Raw genomic sequence first — 20,147 nt, 5'->3', positions numbered from 1 at the left:
CTCCCATAGTCTGTTCTGGACTTGGGGACTGTGAAGAGACCTCTGGTGGCATGTCTTGTGGGGTATGCATGGGTGTCGGAGCTGTGTGTCAGTCGTTCAAACAGACAGCTCGGTGCATTCAACATGTCAATACCTCTCACAAATACAAGTAGTGATGAAGTGAATCTCTCCTCCACTTTGAGCCATGAGAGATTTACATGAATATTATTCATGTTAGCTCTGTGTAAATTTAAGGGCCAGCCGTGCTGCTCTGTTCTGAGCCAATTGTCTTTGTGGCACCTGACTACATGACTGAACAGTAGTCCAGGTGCAACAAAACTAGGGCCTGTAGGACCTGCCTTGTTGATAGTGCTGTTAGGAATGCAGAGCAGCGCTTTATTATAGACAGACTTCTCCCCATCTTAGCTACTGTTGTATCAACATGTTTTGACCATGACAGTTTACAATCCAGGGTTACTAGATATGTCGTCCGCTATTATCCTCAGTAATTTTCCATCCAAGTTGTCAGACCCCAGTGGCTTGTCATTGTTGATAGACAACAATCATTTTTTCACCTCTTCCACACTCACTTTACGGAATTCAAAATTACAATGCTTCTCTTTCATAATTTGGACAGATATACCTGGATGTGTAGTGTCAGCGTTTGTTGCTGGCATGTCATGCCTAAGTTTGCTAATCTTGCCAATGAAAAAATCATTAAAGTACTTTGCAATATCAGTTGGTTTTGTGATGAATGAGCCATCTGATTCAATGAATGATGGAGCTGAGTTTGCCTTTTTCCCAAAAATTTCATTTAAGGTGCTCCAAAGCTTTTTACTATCATTCTTTATGTCATTTATCTTTGTTTCATAGTGTAGTTACTTCTTCTTTATATTCAGTTTAGTCACATGATTTCTCAACGTGCAATATGTTTGCCAATCGGTTGTGCAGCCAGACTTATTTGCCATTCCTTTCGCCTCATCCCTCTCAACCATACCATTTTTTATTAATCCAAGGGGATTTATCTGGGGATCTACTGGGGTCAGTCTCACTGTAACTAGGGGGTCGTTAGAGGCTCTATATTGGGCTGTAACTCACATTTGGGTGCTTCCCAGCGGGGGCAGCTGTTCTCTGTGACTCGTCCCAGTGATCGGAGGTCGCTGTACTTCAGAGTGCTGTCTCCGTTGTAACTCCTGGTCTGACTAGACGGAACCAGCTGAAACAGGTTCTCCTGAGGCATGAAGCTCCGAGGGAACGTCCTCCGACCTGGGGACACACACACAAAACACACGTTAATTTTTATGGACCAGTGGGAGGCCTGGACATATAGCGGGCGTATGCTATCCTGCTACTCCTGTGCCCGTGAAAGGTTCAACTAATTGTGTGATTTCTCCATCCCGTTGTATTGGGCAGTTCAATGGTGAGAAATGTCTTAGTCCCTGGAACAAAAACGTTGTGCTACCCAGGAACACGAGTACAGGACATCAATAATCTGCTCCCAAACATTATAAACCTGCATCAGGAAATTGAGTCTATCATAGTTAATGTGGGATTCATTATGACATTATGAAGGGCAGCTCAGAACAGCTGAAGTCTGCTTGACACCAACAAACACCCCATAATATCTGGCACTCCCTAATTTGTGGCATTGAACGTTTCAGCAGACTTTTAGCCCTCCATAACTGGCTATGAGACTATTGCAGCTCTGTGGATGTAACATTTATTGCAGCTCTGTGGATGTAACATTTATTGACCATTTTGATACCTTCTGGAAACAAAGCTTGTTTCATAAGGAGGATAGGGTCCACCCAAATCATTTGGGTTCCTGGATCCTTTCACAGGATTATAAGGCTGCGTTGAGACAATGACTTATCAATGACCCAAGCCCAGCTCAGTTAATCCCTACCATTGTGTCGCTGAGTTGTCATAATGCTTCAGCAAATGTACATTATCCCAGGGGCGTTGGAAGACACAATATAAGTAACCTAATTTATGTCCCTCTAACTGCCCTGAATGCCTCTGCTGATCCTATAGCTATTGTATGCAGTAATCATGTGCCTATGAACCAGAGTTATACTGTTAACACTGAGGCAGTGTGCTGTAGTAGGAAGCACGTGCCTATGAACCAGAGTGCTGCTCAGTCTACACAAACATAAAAAAACATGAGCATGTCTACTTCTGATAATCTTCCCAGTAAAGCAATGAAAACAATCAAGCATCGCAGAAAAGTGCTAAAAATAGCCCATGTTAACATATGCAGCTTAAGAAACAAGGTTCATGAAATCAATAATTTGCTAGTAACAGATGACATTCATATTCTGACAATCTCTGAAACTCACTTAGATAATACCTTTGATGATACAATGGTAGCAATACATGGTTTTAAGATCTACATAAAATACAGAAATGCCAAAGGTGGAGGTGTGGCTGTTTATATTCAGAACCACATTCCTGTAAAGCTTAGAGAGGATCTCATGTTAAATACTGTTGAAGTAATATGGCTACAGGTTCATCTGCCTCACCTAAAGCCCATTCTGGTGGGAAGCTGCTATAGACCACCAAGTGCTAACAGTCAGTATCTGGATAACATGTGTGAAATGATTGATAATGTATGTGATATCAAGAGAGGTATATTTTCTGGGTGATTTAAATATTGACTGGCTTTCATCAGGCTGCCCTCTCAAGAGAAAGCTTTAACCTGTAACTAGTGCCTGCAACCTGGTTCAGGTTATCAATCAACCTACCAGGGTAGTTACAAACAGAACATGAATGAAATCATCAACATGTATTGATCACATCTTTACTAACGCTGCAGGAATTTGTTTGAAAGCAGAATCCGAATCCATTGGATGTAGTGATCACAATATAGTAGCCATATCTAGGAAAACCAAAGTTCCAAAGGCTGGGCCTAATATAGTGTATAAGAGGTCATACAATACGTTTTATAGTGATTCCTATGTTGTTGATGTAAATAATATATGTTGGTCCGTGGTGTGTAATGAGGAGCAACCAGATGTTGCACTTGACACATTTATGAAATTGCTTATTCCAGTTCCTAATAAGCATGCACCAATTAAGCAAATGACTGTAAAAACGTGAATCGCCGTGGATTGATGAGGAATTGAAACATTGTATGGTTGAGAGGGATGAGGCAAAAGGAATGGCAAATAGGTCTGGCTGCAAAACTGATTGGCAAATGTATGGCAAACTGAGAAATCATGTGACTAAACTGAATAAAAAGAAAATAAACTCCACTATGAAACAAAGATAAATGACATAAAGAATGATAGTAAAAAGCTTTGGAGCACCTTAAATGACATTTTGGGCAAAAAGGCAAACTCAGCTCCATCATTCATTGAATTAGATGGCTCATTCATCACAAAACCCACTGATATTGCCAACTACTTTAATGATTTTTTCATTGGCAAGATGAGCAAACTTAGGCATGACATGCCAGCAACAAACACTGTCACTACACATCCAAGTATATCTGACCAAATTATGAAAGAGAAGCATTGTAATTTTGAATTCCGTAAAGTGAGTGTGGAAGAGGTGAAAAAAATATTATTGTCGATCAACAATCACAAGCCACCGGGGTCTGACAACTTGGATGGAAAATTACTGAGGATAATAGCGGACGATATTGCCACTCCTATTTGCACATCTTCAATTTAAGCCTACTAGAAAGTTTGTGCGCTCAGGCCTGGAGGGAAGCTAAAGTCATTATCCTACCTAAGAATAGTAAAGCCCCCTTTACTGGCTCAAATAGCCGACCAATCAGCCTGTTCACAACCCTTAGTAAACTTTTGGAAAATATTGTGTTTGACCAGATACAATGATATTTTACTGTAAACAAATTGACAGACTTTCAGCATGCTTATAGAGAAGGACATTCAACAAGCACAGCACTTACACAAATGACTGATGATTGGCTGAGAGAAATTGATGATAAAAAGATTGTGGGGGCTGTTTTGTTAGACTTCAGTGCGGCTTTTGACATTATCGATCCTAGTCTGCTGCTGGAAAAACGTATGTGTTATGGCTTTACACCACCTGCTATATTGTGGATAAAGAGTTACCTGTCTAACAGAACACAGAGGGTGTTCTTTAATGGAAGCCTCCAACACAATCCAGGTAGAAACAGGAATTCCCCAGGGCAGCTGTCCAGGCCCCTTACCTTTTTCAATCTTTACTAATGACATGCCACTGGCTTTGAGTAAAGCCAGTGTGTCTATGTATGCAGATGACTCAACACTATACACGTCAGCTACTACAGCGACTGAAATGACTGCAACACTTAAAGAACTGCAGTTAGTTTCAGAATGGGTGGCAAGGAATAAGTTAGTCCTAAATATTTCAAAAACTAAAAGCATTGTATTTGAAACAAATAATTCACTAAATCCTAAACCTCAACTAGATCTCATAATGAATAATGTGGAAATTGAGAAAGTTGAGGAGACTAAACTGCTTGGAGTAACCCTGGATTGTAAACTGTCATGGTCAAAACATGTTGATACAACAGTAGCTAAGATGGTGAGAAGTCTGTCCATAATAAAGCTCTGCTCTGCCTTCTTAACAACACTATCAACAAGGCAGGTCCTACAGGCCCTAGTTTGTCGCACCTAGACTACTGTTTACTCGTGTGGTCAGGTGCCACAAAGAGGGACTTAGGACAATTGCAATTGGCTCAGAACAGGGCAGCACGGCTGGCCCTTGGATGTACACAGAGAACTAACAATAATAATATGCATGTCAATCTCTCCTGGCTCAAAGTGGAGGAGAGATTGACTTCATCACTACTTGTATTTGTGAGAAGTATTGACATGTTGAATGCACTGAGCTGTCTGTTTGAACGACTAGCACACAGCTCAGACACCCATGCATACCCCACAAGACATGCCACCAGAGGTCTCTTCACAGTCCCCAAGTCCAGAACAGCAGACTATGGGAGGCGCACAGTACTACATAGAGCCATGACTACATGGAACTCTATTCCACATCAGGTAACTGATGCAAGCAGTAAAATTAGATTTAAAAAACTGATAAAAATACACCTTATGGAACAGCGGGGACTGTGAAGAGACACACACACAGGTACATACACATTATAAGAAATATGAGATAGTGGAGTAGTGGCCTGAGGGAACACACTAAATGTATTGGGTAAAGTGTTATGAAATGTAATGTCATGTAATATTTTAAATTGTATATAAATGCCTTAATGTTGCTGGACCCCAGGAAGAGTAGCTGTTGCCTTGGCAGGAACTAATGGGGATCCATAATAAACCCCAGGAAGAGTAGCTGCTGCCTTGGCAGGAACTAATGGGGATCCATAATAAACCCCAGGAAGAGTAGCTGCTGCCTTGGCAGGAACTAATGGGGATCCATAATAAGCCCCAGGAAGAGTAGCTGCTGCCTTGGCAGGAACTAATGGGGATCCATAATAAACCCCAGGAAGAGTAGCTGCTGCCTTGGCAGGAACTAATGGGGATCCATAATAAGCCCCAGGAAGAGTAGCTGCTGCCTTGGCAGGAACTAATGGGGATCCATACTAAACCCCAGGAAGAGTAGCTGCTGCCTTGGCAGGAACTAATGGGGATCCACAATAAACCCCAGGAAGAGTAGCTGCTGCCTTGGCAGGAACTAATGGGGATCCATAATAAACCCCAGGAAGAGTAGCTGCTACCTTGGCAGGAACTAATGGAGATCCATAATAAACCCCAGGAAGAGTAGCTGCTGCCTTGGCAGGAACTAATGGGGATCCATAATAAACCCCAGGAAGAGTAGCTGCTGCCTTGGCAGGAACTAATGGGGATCCATAATAAACCCCAGGAAGAGTAGCTGCTGCCTTGGCAGGAACTAATGGGGATCCATAATAAATACAAAATACAAATACTCATTACAAACTATGGTTGGCAATTGATTCTTTTCGGATGGGGAAAACCCCTGGTCTCAATGGCATTCCAATAAGAGATATATCCAACTTGTTATGTTACTGAAATATCCATTCCTATCATGTTTTAATTACTCATATATAAATTGGCAAACTGTCGGCCACACAAGTAGAGGGATTAATCTCTCTCCTAGTGAAGCAGGAGCCAGGGGGGCAATACAAAGATCCAGTGATTTAAAAAATGGAGGCCCCTCACCCTTCAATGTTGTGATGGAAAAATATTGGCAAAATGTATTGCTCATAGAAAAAAAAAAGCTCCTATGGGATCAGACAGGATTCTTAAAAGGAATATACACTACATGACCAACAGTATGTGGACACCTGCTCGTCGAACATCTCATTCCAAAATCATGGCCATTAATATGGAGGTGGTCCCCCCTTTGCTGCTATAACAGCCTCCACTCTTCTGGGAAGGCTTTCCACTAGATGTTGGAACATTGCTGCGGGGACTGGCTTCCATTCAGCCACAAGAGCATTAGTGAGGTCGGGCGCTGATGTTGGGCGATTAGGGCTGGCTCGCAGTTGGCGTTCCAATTCATCCCAAAGGTGTTCAATGGGGTTGAGGTCAGGGCTCTGTGCAGGCCAGTCATGTCCTTCACACCTGCTCAGCCATGGAAACCCATTTCATGAAGCTCCCGACGAACAGTTATTGTGCTGAGGTTGCTTCCAGAGGCAGTTTGGATCTCGGTAGTGAGTGTTGCAACCGAGGACAGACAATTTTTACGCGTTACGCTCTTCAGAACTCAGCGGTCCCGTCCTGTGAGCTTGTGTGGCCTACCACTTCGCGGCTGAGCCATTGTTGCTCCTAGACGTTACCGCTTTACAATAACAGCACTTACAGTTGACCGGGTCAGCTCTAGCAGGGCAGAAATTTGATGAACTGACTTGTTGGAAAGGTAGCATCCTATGACGGTGCCACGTTGAAAGTCACTGAGCTTTTCAGTAAGGCCATTCTACTGCCAATGTTTGTCTACTGAGATTGCATGGATGTGTGCTCGATTTTATAAACCTATCAGCAACGAGTGTGGTTAAATTAGCCAAATCCACTAATTTAACGGGGTGTCCACATACCTTTGGTATATATAGTGTATATTGGAGACAACATTAGACTATTACAAATAATGGAAAACTATGAGAAATCAGGTATAATCTTTACAGCAGATTTTGAGAAAGCATTTGAAACTGTATGGATTTCTTCAACTCTGGAGAATCTCTCATAAGATGGGTAAAAGTCATTTGCAAGAATCCTTTGTGTAAAATAATGAACAACGGTTACTTCTGAGAACTTTGAATTGTCAAGAGGCGTAAATCAAGGTTGCCCTCTGTCACCATACCTATTTATTAGGGCCATTGAATTGTTAACTTTAAAAATCAGATCTAATGATCAGATCTAATGATCAGATCTAATGATCAGATCTAATGAGGCAAGAAATTAAGGGATCAGAGACAAAAGTGTCAATGTACGTCGATGATTCAAGTTCTCTCTCGAGTCCTCAATCTTCAACCTTGAAGGGCCTCACTGAGGACCTGGATAATTTCTCCAGTTTCTCTGGAATAAAACCCAACTATGATAAGTCTACTACTATATTATGGTTTGGGTCTCTAAAATATAAAAACTTTAAATTGCCATTTGGTCTCCTGATTAAACGGCGGATGATGAAGATGATGTGCTTGGTGTGCATCATGCCGGAAAAGTTGAGCGATCTTGCAACTATTAACTTTGATCGAAAATGTAGCAAAATATATATACTTTTTTTTACCGTCGAGAGGGAAGCACCTATCAATTTACGGGAATATTACCCTGATTAATTCTCGAGTGATATCAGTTTACATATTTATTCATGAATCTACCGACTCCAGGAGAATCCTTTGTAAAATCATGCGAGAAAAAAATATGTAACTTTATTTGGAATGGCAAACTAGAAAAAGTTAAACGAGCATATTTAGATAACGATCATGCGTTTAGAGGGTTAAAACTATTAAATATTAAGGCATTAAACCTCTCTCTTAAAGCCTCCATTGTATCTAAATCCAAATTGGTTTTCTAGCAAGCTACTGAGAGAGTCCCATCCTATGTTTAGGAGTGGGCTATTTGCCTTTTTGCAGATTAGAACTTTACATTTTGGGTGGATTGACAATGGATCCCTGTTTAAAGTATCCTCCTTTTTAAATGAAGCCATACAGAGATGGCTACAATTTCAATTTCATCCTCCAGATCAAATATTATAGCAAATAATATGGCTAAACTCCAATCTACTGATAGAGAAGAAACAGTCAGAAAAAGTACAGGATGGGTATAACACATGAAAAGGACAACAGTAAAATGATGTCACACAAGCAACTAATGACAGTGTATGGAGGTGTATGCTCAATACAACATTATAACCAACTCATCCACAAAATTGGTAGAGACAATTACTTCAAGAAGAAATTAAAGAATTAGTCTGTCTGCCACCCATTCAAAATCAGTATGAATTGAAAAATGTATCAGTTTCACTAAAAGTCAAAAGGTTTGACAGCAATACCGTATAGAATTCAAGCAAGTTGGGAACAGGTTTTTGATGTCCCAAAACCAAGGCATCGGGGTTATGAACTGATATACTGTATAAAACAACAATTGACACATCAATCTGTCCGTTTAAATTTAAGCCAATATATAAAATACTTGCTACAAAAAGAATGATCAATAAATGGGGCAATGAACAGTCAGCCTTGTGCAGACTCTGCCACGAGGAAACAGAATCAATAGAACATATTTTCTGGTTCTGTCCGTCAGTGGCTTGCTTCTGGAGTCAGGTCCAGGAATGGGTTCAGATAAACCTGCTAACTTTTGTATCATTAGGGGATCTGAAAAACCACGAGCAGTCAATGGAAAATATCATTACACTCTTGGGTAAAGTATTCATTTTTAGAGCAATATCGGTAGACATGTTACAATTAGGGATGTTCAGGACCCTCGTAGCGATGAAAAAGGAAACAGCTAAATGGAAGATGGGTTAATCTGTGGACATTGGAGGGTTGGAGTTAAGATCACAATGAATGGTGGATTGGCCGCAGTGGGGTCAATCCAGCACTTAAAGAAAGAAGATATTAGGAATATACAGTACGTATACTTATTTAACTACAGGTGTGTACATGTATTATTGTCTGTTAGCGCAATCAGGGGAGGGGGAAAAGTATACAACAAATAAAAAAATAAGGGGGAACAATTCCATTGATAGAACCTACAATCTACCTGCAACATTAAAGCTGATCTACCGCCCCTCCCCCAAAGACACAGTGCTGTCCAAGGCTTCCCTCCCCTCCCCTCCCCGCCCCTCCCCCAAAGACACACAGTGCAGTCCAAGGCTCTCTCCCCTCCCCTCCCCTCCCCCAAAGACACACAGTGCTTGACCAAGGCTCTCACCCCTCCCCGCCCCTCCCCCAAAGACACACAGTGCTGTCCAAGGCTCCCCTCCCCTCCCCGCCCCTCCCCCAAAGACACACAGTGCTGTCAAAGGCTCCCCTCCCCTCCCCTCCCCCAAAGACACAGTGCTGTCCAAAGCTCCCCTCCCCTCCCGCTTGCCTCCCGCTCTCTCCTTCCCCTCCCGCTCGCTCCCTCCCCTCCTGCTCTCTCCCTCCCCTCCCCTCCCGCTCTCTCCTTCCCCTCCCCTTCCCCTCCCGCTCTCTCCCTCCCCTCCCCTCCCGATCTCTCCCTCCCCTCCTGATCTCTCCCTCCTCTCCCACTCTCTCCTTCCCCTCCCGCTCTCTACCTCCCCTCCCGTTCTCTACCTCCCCTCCCGTTCTCTCTCAATTTCAATTTCAATTTAAGGGCTTTATTGGCATGGGAAACGTATGTTAACATTGCAAAAGCAAGTGAAGTAGATATTAAACAAAAGTGAAATAAACAATAAATATTAACAGTAAACATTACACTCAGAAGTTCCAAAAGAATAAAGACATTTCAAATGTCATATTATGTCTATATACAGTGTTGTGATGATGTGCAAATAGTTAAAGTACATAAATATGGGTTGTATTTACAATGGTGTTTGTTCTTCACTGGTTGCCCTTTTCTTGTGGCAACAGGTCACAAATCCTGCAGCTGTGATGGCACACTGTGGTTTTTCACCCAGTAGATACGGGAGTTGATCAAAATTGGGTTTGTTTTCGAATTCTTTGTGGATCGCTGTAATCTGAGGGAAATATGTGTCTCTAATATGGTCATACATTTGGCAGGTTAGGAAGTGCAGCTCAGTTTCCACCTCATTTTGTGGGCAGTGTGCACATAGCCTGTCTTCTCTTGAGAACCAGGTCTGCCTACGGCGGCCTTTCTCAATAGCAAGGCTATGCTCACTGAGTCTGTACATAGTCAAAGCTTTCCTTAAGTTTGGGTCAGTCACAGTGGTCAGGTATTCTGCCACTGTGTACTCTCTGTTTAGGGCCAAATAGCATTCTAGTTTGCTCTGTTTTTTTGTTTGTTCTTTCCAATGTGTCAAGTAATTCTCTTTTTGTTTTCTCGTGATTTGGTTGGGTCTAATTGTTATTGTTGTTGTTGTTGTCCTGGGGCTCTGTGGGGTCTGTTTGTGTTTGTGAACAGAGCCCCAGGACCAGCTTACTTAGGGGACTCTTCTCCAAGTTCATCTCTCTGTAACCAAAGTACAGCTGAAGTATACTGTTCGTGGAGTTACGGCAACATGAGTGATTAATCAGTAGTGTGATAGAAAGCCCTCTTACCATCACTGTATAATGACAGTGCATCATTGTTCAGGAGAAAGCCCTCTTACCATCACTGTATAATGATAGCGCAACATTGTTCAGGAGAAAGCCCTCTTACCATCACTGTATAATGATAGCTCATCATTGTTCAGGAGAAAGCCCTCTTACCATCACTGTATAATGATAGTGCATCATTGTTCAGGAGAAAGCCCTCTTACCTTCACTGTATAATGATAGCGCAACATTGTTCAGGAGAAAGCCCTCTTACCATCACTGTATAATGATAGCGCAACATTGTTCAGGAGAAAGCCCTCTTACCATCACTGTATAATGATAGCTCAACATTGTTCAAGAGAAAGCCCTCTTACCATCACTGTATAATGATAGAGCAACATTGTTCAGGAGAAAGCCCTCTTACCTTCACTGTATAATGATAGTGCATCATTGTTCAGGAGAAAGCCCTCTTACCATCACTGTATAATGATAGCGCAACATTGTTCAGGAGAAAGCCCTCTTACCATCACTGTATAATGATAGCTCATCATTGTTCAGGAGAAAGCCCTCTTACCATCACTGTATAATGATAGTGCATCATTGTTCAGGAGAAAGCCCTCTTACCTTCACTGTATAATGATAGTGCATCATTGTTCAGGAGAAAGCCCTCTTACCTTCACTGTATAATGATAGTGCATCATTGTTCAAGAGAAAGACCTCCTACCTTCACTGTATAATGATAGTGCATCATTGTTCAGGAGAAAGCCCTCTTACCTTCACTGTATAATGATAGCGCAACATTGTTCAGGAGAAAGCCCTCTTACCATCACTGTATAATGATAGCGCAACATTGTTCAGGAGAAAGCCCTCTTACCATCACTGTATAATGATAGCTCAACATTGTTCAAGAGAAAGCCCTCTTACCATCACTGTATAATGATAGCGCAACATTGTTCAGGAGAAAGCCCTCTTACCATCACTGTATAATGATAGCGCAACATTGTTCAGGAGAAAGCCCTCTTACCATCACTGTATAATGATAGCGCAACATTGTTCAGGAGAAAGCCCTCTTACCATCACTGTATAATGATAGCAAAACATTGTTCAGGAGAAAGCCCTCTTACCATCACTGTATAATGATAGTGCATCATTGTTCAGGAGAAAGCCCTCTTACCATCACTGTATAATGATAGTGCATCATTGTTCAGGAGAAAGCCCTCTTACCATCACTGTATAATGATAGTGCATCATTGTTCAGGAGAAAGCCCTCTTACCATCGCTGTAGTCTTTGCTGCCATTGGACAAGTGGAACTGACGAGGGAAAGTTCCTCCTTTACTGTGGCGCCCTGCAGGGGGAGCAGAGACACAGAGAGTCAGGGGGAGTAGAGACACAGAGAGTCAGGGGGAGCAGAGACACAGAGAGTCAGGGGGAGCAGAGAGTCAGGGGGAGCAGAGACACAGAGAGTCAGGGGGAGCAGAGAGTCAGGGGGAGCAGAGACACAGAGAGTCAGGGGGAGCAGAGAGCCAGGGGGAGCAGACACAGAGAGTCAGGGGGAGCAGAGACACAGAGAGTCAGGGGGAGCAGAGACACATAGAGTCAGGGGGAGCAGAGAGTCAGGGGGAGCAGAGAGTCAGGGGGAGCAGAGACACAGAGAGTCAGGGGGAGCAGAGACACAGAGAGTCAGGGGGAGCAGAGACACAGAGAGTCAGGGGGAGCTGAGACACAAAGAGTCAGGGAGAGCAGAGACACAGAGAGTCAGGGGGAGCAGAGACACAGAGAGTCAGGGGGAGCCGAGAGCCAGGGGGAGCAGAGAGCCAGGGGGAGCAGAGAGTCAGGGGGAGCAGAGAGTCAGGGAGAGCAGAGACACAGAGAGTCAGGGGGAGCAGAGAGCCAAGGGGAGCAGAGAGCCAGGGGGAGCAGAGAGCCAGGGGGAGCAGAGAGTCAGGGGGAGCAGAGAGTCAGGGAGAGCAGAGACACAGAGAGTCAGGGGGAGCAGAGATCCAAGGGGAGCAGAGAGCCAGGGGGAGCAGAGAGTCAGGGGGAGCAGAGAGTCAGGGGGAGCAGAGACACAGAGAGTCAAGGGGAGCAGAGAGTCAGGGGGGCAGAGACACAGAGAGTCAGGGGGAGCAGAGAGTCAGGGGGAGCAGAGACACAGAGAGTCAGGGGGAGCAGAGACACAGAGAGTCAGGGGTAGCAGAGACACAGAGAGCCAGGGGGAGCAGAGACACAGAGAGTCAGGGGGAGCAGAGACACAGAGAGCCAGGGGGAGCAAAGACACAGAGAGTCCGGGGGAGCAGAGACACAGAGAGTCAGGGGGAGCAGAGACACAGAGAGCCAGGGGGAGCAGAGAGTCAGGGGGAGCAGAGAGTCAGAGAGAGCAGAGAGTCAGAGGGAGCAGAGACACAGAGAGTCAGGGGGAGCAGAGACACAGAGAGTCAGGGGGAGCAGAGACACAGAGAGTCAGGGGGAGCTGAGAAACAGAGAGTCAGGGGGAGCAGAGACACAAAGAGTCAGGGAGAGCAGAGACACAGAGAGTCAGGGGGAGCAGAGACACAGAGAGTCAGCGGGAGCCGAGAGCCAGGGGGAGCAGAGAGCCAGGGGGAGCAGAGAGTCAGGGGGAGCAGAGAGTCAGGGAGAGCAGAGACACAGAGAGTCAGGGGGAGCAGAGAGCCAAGGGGAGCAGAGAGCCAGGGGGAGCAGAGAGCCAGGGGGAGCAGAGAGTCAGGGGGAGCAGAGAGTCAGGGAGAGCAGAGACACAGAGAGTCAGGGGGAGCAGAGAGCCAAGGGGAGCAGAGAGTCAGGGGGAGCAGAGACACAGAGAGTCAGGGGGAGCAGAGAGTCAGGGGGGCAGAGACACAGAGAGTCAGGGGGAGCAGAGAGTCAGGGGGAGCAGAGACACAGAGAGTCAGGGGGAGCAGAGACACAGAGAGCCAGGGGGAGCAGAGACACAGAGAGTCAGGGGGAGCAGAGACACAGAGAGCCAGGGGGAGCAGAGAGTCAGAGAGTCAGGGGGAGCAGAGACACATAGTCAGGGGGAGCAGAGAGTCAGGGGGAGCAGAAACAATGAGACACAGAGAGTCCGGGGGAGCAGAAACACAGAGAGTCAGGGGGAGCAGAGACACAGAGAGCCAGGGGGAGCAGAGAGTCAGAGAGTCAGGGGGAGCAGAGAGTCAGGGGGAGCAGAGAGTCAGGGGGAGCAGAGACACAGAGAGTCAGGGGGAGCAGAGAGTCAGGGGGAGCAGAGACACAGAGAGTCAGGGGGAGCAGAGAGCCAGGGGGAGCAGAGACACAGAGAGTCAGGGGGAGCAGATACACAGAGAGTCAGGGGGAGCAGAGACACATAGAGTCAGGGGGAGCAGAGAGTCAGGGGGAGCAGAGAGTCAGGGGGAGCAGGGACACAGAGAGTCAGGGGGAGCTGAGACACAGAGAGTCAGGGGGAGCAGAGACACAGAGAGTCAGGGGGAGCTGAGACACAGAGAGTCAGGGGGAGCAGAGACACAAAGAGTCAGGGAGAGCAGAGACACAGAGAGTCAGGGGGAGCAGAGACACAGAGAGTCAGGGGGAGCAGAGACACAGAGAGTCAGGGGGAGCCGAGAGCCAGGGGGAGTAGAGAGCCAGGGGGAGCAGAGAGCCAGGGGGAGCAGAGAGTCAGGGGGAGCAGAGAGTCAGGGAGAGCAGAGACACAGAGAGTCAGGGGGAGCAGAGAGCCAAGGGGAGCAGAGAGCCAAGGGGAGCAGAGAGCCAGGGGGAGCAGAGAGTCAGGGGGAGCAGAGAGTCAGGGGGAGCAGAGACACAGAGAGTCAGGGGGAGCAGAGAGCCAAGGGGAGCAGAGAGCCAGGGGGAGCAGAGAGTCAGGGGGAGCAGAGAGTCAGGGGGAGCAGAGACACAGAGAGTCAGGGGGAGCAGAGAGTCAGGGGGGCAGAGACACAGAGAGTCAGGGGGAGCAGAGAGTCAGGGGGAGCAGAGACACAGAGAGTCAGGGGGAGCAGAGACACAGAGAGTCAGGGGGAGCAGAGACACAGAGAGTCAGGGGGAGCAGAGACACAGAGAGCCAGGGGGAGCAGAGACACAGAGAGTCAGGGGGAGCAGAGACACAGAGAGCCAGGGGGAGCAAAGACACAGAGAGTCCGGGGGAGCAGAGACACAGAGAGTCAGGGGGAGCAGAGACACAGAGAGCCAGGGGGAGCAGAGAGTCAGAGAGTCAGGGGGAGCAGTGAGTCAGAGAGAGCAGAGAGTCAGAGAGTCAGGGGGAGCAGAGACACAGAGAGTCAGGGGGAGCAGAGACACAGAGAGTCAGGGGGAGCAGAGACACAGAGAGTCAGGGGGAGCTGAGACACAGAGAGTCAGGGGGAGCAGAGACACAAAGAGTCAGGGAGAGCAGAGACACAGAGAGTCAGGGGGAGCAGAGACACAGAGAGTCAGGGGGAGCCGAGAGCCAGGGGGAGCAGAGAGTCAGAGAGTCAGGGGGAGCAGAGAATCAGAGAGAGCAGAGAGTCAGAGAGTCAGGGGGAGCAGAGACACAGAGAGTCAGGTGGAGCAGAGACACAAAGAGTCAGGGAGAGCAGAGACACAGAGAGTCAGGGGGAGCAGAGACACAGAGAGTCAGGGGGAGCCGAGAGCCAGGGGGAGCAGAGAGCCAGGGGGAGCAGAGAGCCAGGGGGAGCAGATAGTCAGGGGGAGCAGAGAGTCAGGGAGAGCAGAGACACAGAGAGTCAGGGGGAGCAGAGAGCCAGGGGGAGCAGAGAGCCAAGGGGAGCAGAGAGCCAGGGGGAGCAGAGAGTCAGGGGGAGCAGAGAGTCAGGGAGAGCAGAGACACAGAGAGTCAGGGGGAGCAGAGAGCCAAGGGGAGCAGAGAGCCAGGGGGAGCAGAGAGTCAGGGGGAGCAGAGAGTCAGGGGGAGCAGAGACACAGAGAGTCAGGGGGAGCAGAGAGTCAGGGGGGCAGAGACACAGAGAGTCAGGGGGAGCAGAGAGTCAGGGGGAGCAGAGACACAGAGAGTCAGGGGGAGCAGAGACACAGAGAGCCAGGGGGAGCAGAGACACAGAGAGCCAGGGGGAGCAGAGACAGAGAGTCAGGGGGAGCAGAGACACAAAGAGCCAGGGGGAGCAAAGACACAGAGAGTCCGGGGGAGCAGAGACACAAAGAGTCAGGGAGAGCAGAGACACAGAGAGTCAGGGGGAGCAGAGACACAGAGAGTCAGGGGGAGCCGAGAGCCAGGGGGAGCAGAGACACAGAGTCAGGGGGAGCAGAGAGTCAGAGAGTCAGGGGGAGCAGAGTCAGAGAGTCAGGGGGAGCAGAGAGTCAGGGGGAGCAGAGAGTCAGGGGGAGCAGAGACACAGAGAGTCAGGGGGAGCAGAGAGTCAGGGGGAGCAGAGACACAGAGAGTCAGGGGGAGCAGAGACACAGAGAGTCAGGGGGAGCAGAGACACATAGAGTCAGGGGGAGCAGAGAGTCAGGGGGAGCAGAGACACAGAGAGTCAGGGGGAGCTGAGACACAGAGAGTCAGGGGGAGCAGAGACACAGAGAGTCAGGGGGAGCTGAGACACAGAGAGTCAGGGGGAGCAGAGACACAGAGAGTCAGGGGGAGCAGAGACACAAAGAGTCAGGGAGAGCAGAGACACAGAGAGTCAGGGGGAGCAGAGACACAGAGAGTCAGGGGGAGCAGAGACACAGAGAGTCAGGGGGAGCCGAGAGCCAGGGGGAGTAGAGAGCCAGGGGGAGCAGAGAGCCAGGGGGAGCAGAGAGTCAGGGGGAGCAGAGAGTCAGGGAGAGCAGAGACACAGAGAGTCAGGGGGAGCAGAGAGCCAAGGGGAGCAGAGAGCCAGGGGGAGCAGAGAGTCAGGGGGAGCAGAGAGTCAGGGAGAGCAGAGACACAGAGAGTCAGGGGGAGCAGAGACACAGAGAGCCAGGGGGAGCAGAGACACAGAGAGTCAGGGGGAGCAGAGACACAGAGAGCCAGGGGGAGCAAAGACACAGAGAGTCCGGGGGAGCAGAGACACAGAGAGTCAGGGGGAGCAGAGACACAGAGAGCCAGGGGGAGCAGAGAGTCAGAGAGTCAGGGGGAGCAGAGAGTCAGAGAGAGCAGAGAGTCAGAGAGTCAGGGGGAGCATAGACACAGAGAGTCAGGGGGAGCAGAGACACAGAGAGTCAGGGGGAGCAGAGACACAGAGAGTCAGGGGGAGCTGAGACACAGAGAGTCAGGGGGAGCAGAGACAGAAAGAGTCAGGGAGAGCAGAGACACAGAGAGTCAGGGGGAGCAGAGACACAGAGTCAGGGAGAGCAGAGACACAGAGAGTCAGGGGGAGCAGAGACACAGAGAGTCAGGGGGAGCCGAGAGCCAGGGGGAGCAGAGAGCCAGGGGGAGCAGAGAGCCAGGGGGAGCAGATAGTCAGGGGGAGCAGAGAGTCAGGGAGAGCAGAGACACAGAGAGTCAGGGGGAGCAGAGAGCCAGGGGGAGCAGAGAGTCAGAGAGTAAGGGGGAGCAGAGAATCAGAGAGAGCAGAGAGTCAGAGAGTCAGGGGGAGCAGAGACACAGAGAGTCAGGGGGAGCAGAGACACAGAGAGTCAGGTGGAGCAGAGACACAAAGAGTCAGGGAGAGCAGAGACACAGAGAGTCAGGGGGAGCAGAGACACAGAGAGTCAGGGGGAGCCGAGAGCCAGGGGGAGCAGAGAGCCAGGGGGAGCAGAGAGCCAGGGGGAGCAGATAGTCAGGGGGAGCAGAGAGTCAGGGAGAGCAGAGACACAGAGAGTCAGGGGGAGCAGAGAGCCAAGGGGAGCAGAGAGCCAGGGGGAGCAGAGAGCCAGGGGGAGCAGAGAGTCAGGGGGAGCAGAGAGTCAGGGAGAGCAGAGACACAGAGAGTCAGGGGGAGCAGAGAGCCAGGGGGAGCAGAGAGTCAGGGGGAGCAGAGAGCCAGGGGGAGCAGAGAGTCAGGGGGAGCAGAGAGTCAGGGGGAGCAGAGACACAGAGAGTCAAGGGGAGCAGAGAGTCAGGGGGGCAGAGACACAGAGAGTCAGGGGGAGCAGAGAGTCAGGGGGAGCAGAGACACAAAGAGTCAGGGAGAGCAGAGACACAGAGAGTCAGGGGGAGCAGAGACACAGAGAGTCAGGGGGAGCAGAGACACAGAGAGTCAGGGGGAGCCGAGAGCCAGGGGGAGTAGAGAGCCAGGGGGAGCAGAGAGCCAGGGGGAGCAGAGAGTCAGGGGGAGCAGAGAGTCAGGGAGAGCAGAGACACAGAGAGTCAGGGGGAGCAGAGAGCCAAGGGGAGCAGAGAGCCAAGGGGAGCAGAGAGCCAGGGGGAGCAGAGAGTCAGGGGGAGCAGAGAGTCAGGGGGAGCAGAGACACAGAGAGTCAGGGGGAGCAGAGAGCCAAGGGGAGCAGAGAGCCAGGGGGAGCAGAGAGTCAGGGGGAGCAGAGAGTCAGGGGGAGCAGAGACACAGAGAGTCAGGGGGAGCAGAGAGTCAGGGGGGCAGAGACACAGAGAGTCAGGGGGAGCAGAGAGTCAGGGGGAGCAGAGACACAGAGAGTCAGGGGGAGCAGAGACACAGAGAGTCAGGGGGAGCAGAGACACAGAGAGTCAGGGGGAGCAGAGACACAGAGAGCCAGGGGGAGCAGAGACACAGAGAGTCAGGGGGAGCAGAGACACAGAGAGCCAGGGGGAGCAAAGACACAGAGAGTCCGGGGGAGCAGAGACACAGAGAGTCAGGGGGAGCAGAGACACAGAGAGCCAGGGGGAGCAGAGAGTCAGAGAGTCAGGGGGAGCAGTGAGTCAGAGAGAGCAGAGAGTCAGAGAGTCAGGGGGAGCAGAGACACAGAGAGTCAGGGGGAGCAGAGACACAGAGAGTCAGGGGGAGCAGAGACACAGAGAGTCAGGGGGAGCTGAGACACAGAGAGTCAGGGGGAGCAGAGACACAAAGAGTCAGGGAGAGCAGAGACACAGAGAGTCAGGGGGAGCAGAGACACAGAGAGTCAGGGGGAGCCGAGAGCCAGGGGGAGCAGAGAGTCAGAGAGTCAGGGGGAGCAGAGAATCAGAGAGAGCAGAGAGTCAGAGAGTCAGGGGGAGCAGAGACACAGAGAGTCAGGTGGAGCAGAGACACAAAGAGTCAGGGAGAGCAGAGACACAGAGAGTCAGGGGGAGCAGAGACACAGAGAGTCAGGGGGAGCCGAGAGCCAGGGGGAGCAGAGAGCCAGGGGGAGCAGAGAGCCAGGGGGAGCAGATAGTCAGGGGGAGCAGAGAGTCAGGGAGAGCAGAGACACAGAGAGTCAGGGGGAGCAGAGAGCCAGGGGGAGCAGAGAGCCAAGGGGAGCAGAGAGCCAGGGGGAGCAGAGAGTCAGGGGGAGCAGAGAGTCAGGGAGAGCAGAGACACAGAGAGTCAGGGGGAGCAGAGAGCCAAGGGGAGCAGAGAGCCAGGGGGAGCAGAGAGTCAGGGGGAGCAGAGAGTCAGGGGGAGCAGAGACACAGAGAGTCAGGGGGAGCAGAGAGTCAGGGGGGCAGAGACACAGAGAGTCAGGGGGAGCAGAGAGTCAGGGGGAGCAGAGACACAGAGAGTCAGGGGGAGCAGAGACACAGAGAGCCAGGGGGAGCAGAGACACAGAGAGCCAGGGGGAGCAGAGACAGAGAGTCAGGGGGAGCAGAGACACAAAGAGCCAGGGGGAGCAAAGACACAGAGAGTCCGGGGGAGCAGAGACACAAAGAGTCAGGGAGAGCAGAGACACAGAGAGTCAGGGGGAGCAGAGACACAGAGAGTCAGGGGGAGCCGAGAGCCAGGGGGAGCAGAGACACAGAGTCAGGGGGAGCAGAGAGTCAGAGAGTCAGGGGGAGCAGAGTCAGAGAGTCAGGGGGAGCAGAGAGTCAGGGGGAGCAGAGAGTCAGGGGGAGCAGAGACACAGAGAGTCAGGGGGAGCAGAGAGTCAGGGGGAGCAGAGACACAGAGAGTCAGGGGGAGCAGAGACACAGAGAGTCAGGGGGAGCAGAGACACATAGAGTCAGGGGGAGCAGAGAGTCAGGGGGAGCAGAGACACAGAGAGTCAGGGGGAGCTGAGACACAGAGAGTCAGGGGGAGCAGAGACACAGAGAGTCAGGGGGAGCTGAGACACAGAGAGTCAGGGGGAGCAGAGACACAGAGAGTCAGGGGGAGCAGAGACACAAAGAGTCAGGGAGAGCAGAGACACAGAGAGTCAGGGGGAGCAGAGACACAGAGAGTCAGGGGGAGCAGAGACACAGAGAGTCAGGGGGAGCCGAGAGCCAGGGGGAGTAGAGAGCCAGGGGGAGCAGAGAGCCAGGGGGAGCAGAGAGTCAGGGGGAGCAGAGAGTCAGGGAGAGCAGAGACACAGAGAGTCAGGGGGAGCAGAGAGCCAAGGGGAGCAGAGAGCCAGGGGGAGCAGAGAGTCAGGGGGAGCAGAGAGTCAGGGAGAGCAGAGACACAGAGAGTCAGGGGGAGCAGAGACACAGAGAGCCAGGGGGAGCAGAGACACAGAGAGTCAGGGGGAGCAGAGACACAGAGAGCCAGGGGGAGCAAAGACACA

The 20,147-nt window shown here is 50.0% G+C and overlaps 1 protein-coding gene across 1 annotated transcript in view; it reads right to left on the bottom strand.

Annotated features, from left to right (window-relative positions):
- Positions 1-20,147, bottom strand: part of LOC311124929 (mitogen-activated protein kinase kinase kinase 3-like) — a gene marked incomplete at both ends in the record, with an annotated part of 108,108 nt that overhangs the window by 5,474 nt on the left and 82,487 nt on the right. The window contains 2 exons of the mRNA XM_084199025.1: positions 1,078-1,245; positions 11,899-11,970. Of these exons, the coding sequence (XP_084055151.1) occupies positions 1,078-1,245; positions 11,899-11,970 (240 nt within the window). The remainder of the gene's footprint in view (positions 1-1,077; positions 1,246-11,898; positions 11,971-20,147) is intronic.

Source organism: Coregonus lavaretus (assembly GCF_964263955.1).
Source record: "Coregonus lavaretus genome assembly, contig: HAP1_SCAFFOLD_1409, whole genome shotgun sequence".
In the NCBI taxonomy this organism is placed as follows: Eukaryota; Metazoa; Chordata; class Actinopteri; order Salmoniformes; family Salmonidae; genus Coregonus; species Coregonus lavaretus.
The sequence above is the reverse complement of the archived record's forward strand: the minus strand, read 5'-3'. Positions and strand labels throughout refer to the sequence as shown.